This window comes from Corylus avellana, chromosome 2 (assembly GCF_965113065.1).
Source record: "Corylus avellana chromosome 2, dhCorAvel1.hap1.2, whole genome shotgun sequence".
Classification (NCBI taxonomy): Eukaryota; Viridiplantae; Streptophyta; class Magnoliopsida; order Fagales; family Betulaceae; genus Corylus; species Corylus avellana.
The window spans coordinates 40,214,635-40,220,634 of NC_142491.1; the positions used below are offsets into that span (position 1 = coordinate 40,214,635).

General features: G+C 37.6%; 1 protein-coding gene across 4 annotated transcripts; it reads right to left on the reverse strand.

Annotated features, from left to right (window-relative positions):
- Positions 1-198: 198 nt before the first annotated feature.
- LOC132168095 (hAT dimerization domain-containing protein) lies at positions 199-6,000 on the reverse strand. Of its 4 annotated transcripts, none has more exons than XM_059579170.2 (8): positions 5,804-6,000; positions 4,669-4,795; positions 2,515-3,902; positions 1,737-2,420; positions 1,569-1,652; positions 1,412-1,487; positions 960-1,273; positions 199-579 (listed from the first exon to the last, which is right to left on the reverse strand). In XM_059579170.2, exons 3-8 carry the CDS (start codon positions 3,853-3,855, stop codon positions 364-366), a joined length of 2,715 nt encoding a protein of 904 aa, XP_059435153.2. In that variant the 5' UTR covers positions 3,856-3,902; positions 4,669-4,795; positions 5,804-6,000; the 3' UTR covers positions 199-363. The 4 variants fall into 4 exon arrangements, with proteins under 4 accessions (XP_059435153.2, XP_059435155.2, XP_059435156.2 ...); XM_059579172.2 differs by having other exon boundaries at positions 4,669-4,805; XM_059579173.2 differs by lacking the exon at positions 4,669-4,795 and having other exon boundaries at positions 2,515-3,899.

The window sequence follows — 6,000 nt, forward strand, 5'->3', positions numbered from 1 at the left end:
AGCTCCTTGATAGGAACAGTAATTATCCAAGAGATTTCACAAAATTGTCATAGATTATCAGAAGTGTGGCAATTCAGGCTGCACGAGATAGGTACCAAAAATGTGCATAAAATAACTTTTATATAAAGGAGAACACATAATAATTGAAAGAGAGAAGTAAAACAAGAGGAGGAGGAGGAGGAGGAGGAGGACACATGCTTTAGTGTAAAAGAGGCATCTTTATATTGATTGTTTGGATTACAAAGAGAGAAGCTGCCTGGCAAATCTACAAAGTGAACTTCTCATCATCTTTAATCTAATTACTGTAACAGCATCATGTAGATACATTACTTCTTTCCGAGTTAGTTGAACCATACGAGTCGACTAATCACTCAAATCATCATCAAGAAAATCTATGTCAGCAGCATCATCATCATCAGTGGCAGCGCCGGAATTTGCAGGATTAACATCCAAGGGTTTTATATCGGCCATATTGGCCAGCTCAAGGCATCCCTTTCTAGCCTCTGCAGTTCCATCTTGATAATCAACTAAATCATTCTCATAAGCATCAAGCTGTTTCGTTCCATTATAAAGGATTTCCTACAAAAGAACAATGAGAAGTTGTCAGTCAAATTTGCCCAAGTAAAACTAGAACTTATTCATTTTCAAAAGAGTAGCATTATTTCCTTTGATAAGCATGGAGGTGAAGCTTTTAAATATGAGAAAATCAGCTTTATGTCACACATTCTTTGTACCATGCCCTCATCAGAATCATCCTTCACCTCATAGGAAAAAGATTTTGTAATTGAATATGATTGGATTAATAAATGTAGTGGATTGAAAGCACCCTACAAGTTAAAATGCTATGCAACATAGTGCATCCTTGCACATAACAAGCACCTTTAGTTGGCCAAATCAACCAACCTGTGCAACCCAATTCCCACAACCCTTTACACGTGAAAAAATGTGAGTTTGAATACCTCATTTTCTTGCAAGGCTTGTTTCTCCGCTTCTACAATCCAGTCATCTAGTAACCATTCTACGAGTACATTGTCTGGAGAGAATTCGTTGACCCTTTCCCTTGATTGGCGTTCTCTAAGCCGCAAGTTGTAGTGAACATAGATAAGGTCATCTAATCTTTTCTGCGCTAAACGATTGTGCCTTTGGCTGTATATCTGATCAAATATGCTCCATTTGTGTTCGCACCCAAAGGATGAGCATGTCTGACTTAATATGCGTACAGCTATTCGTTGCAGCTCTAAGCAACTTATCCCATGTTGTTGCCACCAAGCAGCTAGTAGGGAAAAAAATCACTGTCACTTCAAGATTATATATGATGCAATGGAAGTACCATATCCACATACTCCACATGAGTTCATGCACCTATATATAAAATTCTCAAATGAGTAACAACGCAGTTTAATGCTATCACCTGGATCAAGCTCTGTTCTTGTACTGATTGCCAATTCAGTACCAAAATCAGCTTTTGCGGAAGTATAATCAGAAATCTGCGAAATTCATATGGTAAAGTTTTAGACACAAAATATTTAGGACACAGCAAATGGTAAGCTCGGTAAGGAAATCGTTGCCTGCATAGATGCAGAAATCCTTCTCATATTGTCTGGCTCCAGCCGGGTTATGCATTCATTAAGTCCACGCATCACCTCTGAATGCTACATCCATATAAAACAAATATTTAGTTAGGAAAGAAACCCCATATGTATATGCAATCAATCAATAGTCATTGTTTCCCCTACCGCCATAAAATCAGAGTGATATCTGTACGATGGATTTAAGAAGTAAGCAGCCATATATAGGGGATGGTAAAACAATGAACTCCAGTGGCGGTCTATCGCACTCCAGAATGGTCCATATTTACGTACATCATCACCATGGATGGACTTGATAGCAAGCTTTGCTCTGTACATGTCATTATATATAGATGACATCGACAAGCTTTCACCATTATCAACCTTTTGAAGCACTTGTAATATTGGCTCCACTGATTTTAAAACATACTGCACCTTCTTCCAGAACGTAGCATTTAAAACGACATTTTCGACCTCTTTTCCCAGGCCTGATTTGGAGAACTGAGATGAAATCCATTTGTTTGATAGAAACATTTTTCTCAGACCAACCTTGTGCTCCTGCAAGCTTTGCAAAGTAGCAAAGTTGGAGACGGACCGAGTAATGGCTGGCCTCAGAAGTTCTCCTCCAGTGAATTCACTCTTCATAAGATTTAACAACCAAATTTGGTTGTAAATGACCTTCGTAATTTGTTGCCCCTTCTCCATGCATTCTCCTACACATCTTATCTTCAAAAAATCTTGAAGCATCCGATCAATACAATAGGTGGCACATGGAGTCCAGAATAACTTCCTTCTCTTCTCTTCGAGCATCTTCCCAGCAGCTTTATAACTGGGAGTATCCTCAGTGATCACCTAACAAGAGGCAGGAGGAAGAAAGCAAATTTAGTGCTAGCAGAAGATTATTTCAGGCAAGGAACTACTTGAAAATTGGAATAAAACAAAATACCTGCACCACATTTTCCTCACCAATCTCTTCCACCACTTTGTCCAGTAGCTTAAACAAATTAGAAGCATCTTCTACTACATCAGTGGCATCAACTGAAGTAACGAAATAAACACTATGGGGGCAAGAAACCAAAAAGTTAATTAATGTCCTACCCTGCATATCTCTCCAACTGTCTGCCAGTATAGAACAACCAGTGATTGCCCAGGAGGCCTTATAATCAACTAGGTAGTAGTTTTTAATTGTTGCAATTTCCTCCTGCAGAGACTGATCAGATATCAGTTGGTTCCGAGGGCATGCCAAACCCTGACCATATTGACCAACCAACTCCAGCATCTTATGGAAATATATGGAATCTGCTGCTTCTGAAGGAACTCCTGCATAGTAAAAAAATTTGCAAATTGCAGAGAAAACTTCATCGCCAGATTTTTTATTGGACCCTGTATTTACTTTTACTTGTTTGTAAGATTGTGGTGTATGAGTCTTTGGGGTTTTCAGAAAAAGAGAATCCAATCTTGATCTTTTAAATGACGGTTCAGAACCACTAGTAGGAGACATCCCCTTGACTGCCTTTCTCAAATCTTTGCTCAATCTTCTATCACCATCAACCAGGCTATGATGCAGAGCAACCTCTTCTTTTTCAACCTCTTCATTTTCATTGTCTGCCAGCATAAAGAAGGCTGATAATTCACTAGTATCTGGTTGTCTGTGTCTTCTACCAGTACGATGCCATTTCATATTCTCTTTGATTGTGAGATAAACTTCCTCAGGAGCATGTTTACAAGGTGCTACTTCTCCAGGAATTCTAGCCAGATGTTGTTTGAACCGATTAATACCTCCACTAACTATTTTCTCACAATAATTGCATTTTACCTTCTTCTTCCTCTCATCCTGAGCAACACCATGTTCCCACCCAGGGTCAACATACCCCAGTGAGCGAAGAGGAGTCAAGTTTGCAGCCAAATTTGTATCACTAGACAGATTTCTATCAACCATCAATTGCTTTCCTTTGCTTCTATACCCAACATGCACTTCCTCTTCATCATTGTTGGCATGGAAATTTAAATTCACTTGTCCCAAGTCATCAGACTGTCTTGCTTTTTTATTGGAACGACATTCTTCCAAATTTTCTTTCATTCTCAGGCATACTTCTTCTGGAGCCTTCTCACAATAAGTTACTTCCCCAGAAAGTCGAGCTAAATGTTGTTTTAACCTGTATATTCCCCCACTAACTACTTTCCCACAGTAATTGCATTTAACCTTCTTCTTCTTCTCATCTTGAGCAATGCCATGCTCCCATCCAGGGTCAACAATTCCACAGGAACGGGCCATGAATTCAATCATTCAAAAACTTGTACTCTGGCCATTGTTATCTGTATCTGATTAGTCTGCTGCAATAGGCACAAAAAAAAAAAATGTTAGGAAAGATATACCAACAGCTACAGTATAAGATATACCAACACCTAGTGTATTTCCACAATTCAAAAGCCTTCCATATTTCACAAGTGCAGGCAAAGGCACTAGCAAACATGATTTTCTTAACTACAACAGCATGAGTTACACAATCAAGGAACTAATATCAATACAACAAAAAGTGGGGAAAAGATCCATGAAAAGAGCATGAAAAGCAAGATTGTACTCGAGGTCATTTGTGTTGATGTAAGAGCAGTCATATAGGTCATCGATAAGAGAATGGCTTGAAATGATCCAACAACAATAGGAGAGGTAAGCACAAAGAAGCATCAAAAGGAGGGAGGCAGAAAAGACAGATAAAACTGACATGACATCTCTTTCACAAGCTTTACTACAAGAGATAGCTGTTGACTTTCATTTAACTGGTCAAATGAAATCTATCAAAACAAGGCACTCAGAATGGAAACTTCTGTCAAAGAAATACAAACATTATTGTCCATGTATCAAACTCGGTCTGGACTGGGATCAAAATAAGGTCTAGATTCCATTCAAAATTCTTAAAAGTTTGCATGGGATCTAACCTTAATTATATTTTTCAACTTAAAGAGAAAATTCTTGAGTCCTCATATATCAATTTTTACAGAATTTGATTTGAATGAGCATTTAAGATTTCTTTCTCTTCCCAATTGTTAGGTGTTGAAATTTTTTCGTGGAGGAATTAGGAATGCCAGTTAAACTACATACATTGGCAGTCCCATGTGCCAAAAACTCTCTAACAGCAGAAAGTGTCAGCTGCATGCCCACTTGAAAAAACAGATAACCCTGCTTGCTCGGAGTTACTTCCTCAGGTTTCTAGAATGAGACCTTCAACCTAAAATGAACTGATTTTAAGGTCAATGGGGTTAACAATAATAATTTAAAAAAGAATAAATTGTTGTAAAACAACATACAGCAAATAAGATTGACGAAATCAACTTAGATGAACAACTCTAAAGAGATAAGAGCTATGGCGAAGACATAATTAACCCAAACACTTGAGACTGAAAAGTTATTCATAAGTTTAACAGATCACACTATTCTTTTTATTATTATTATTATTATTTTTTATGACGATGAATCAGCCCACACCATATTACACAATCTATAGGTAGAAATTTGTTTAAAGGTGATGCAACAAGCACACAAAGACTTCTTACATTGTGATCAGCAAAATACAATCGCACTATTTGCTGTTTGATAAAGTATGCTTGGGTGTCCTGACCAATTTCACAGGTTTATCAAATCATGAATTTTGGTAAACTATATACATTCAGTTTTTCAGACATGCCAACTGTTATAGGTATAGAGAGAGACCCAGAAGACCTTTTTTAAAAAAATAAATTTTTGAGAGAGCCAGAAAAGGACATGCCCAATAAGCAACTTAGACATATCTAACTTTGGAGAAAAGCTCCTCTTTGAGATTTAAGGGAATCTATATGAGCAACTATAATTGGTTTGCTACTTTACCCCTATTAAGAAACCAATGGAACACATCAAAACTCAGAGATAAACACCAAGCAATCCCACAAAAACCAAGCTATGAAACTAAAGAAGAAACTATGCAGGGTAGCAGTAGAAAACTGACACCAAAGTACAGAGAGACCAGCAACATTGTACCCAACAACATTGTACTCATCATTGCTTTCTAAGCATCCTCAAATGACATTATCAAGAAGAAAATAAAAGCTATGATTAGAAATCTCACAAAGACAATGTTATCCATAACAGACTAAGCTAACACCAAAGAAATTTCTCTGAATGATAATGAACAAAAAAAAAAACTGATTCCATTTAAGACTCAAATATATTCATATAAAATAAAAATAATTTTTTCTTTAACCTCTGAATTGTAAGATCGTCCGATACTGCATACCCGCAAAAGGGTGGGGAATCGGAAAAACGAGCGCCGAATCAGTAGTCGGCAATCAATGCTTAGAGGAAACAGAAAATTTTTGGAGAAAAATCAGAGAAGAAATTTGGGCGAAAGGAAGAAGAACGAGGTGGGATGGGTTTCGGAATCGTGCGAGTCGCGACTCG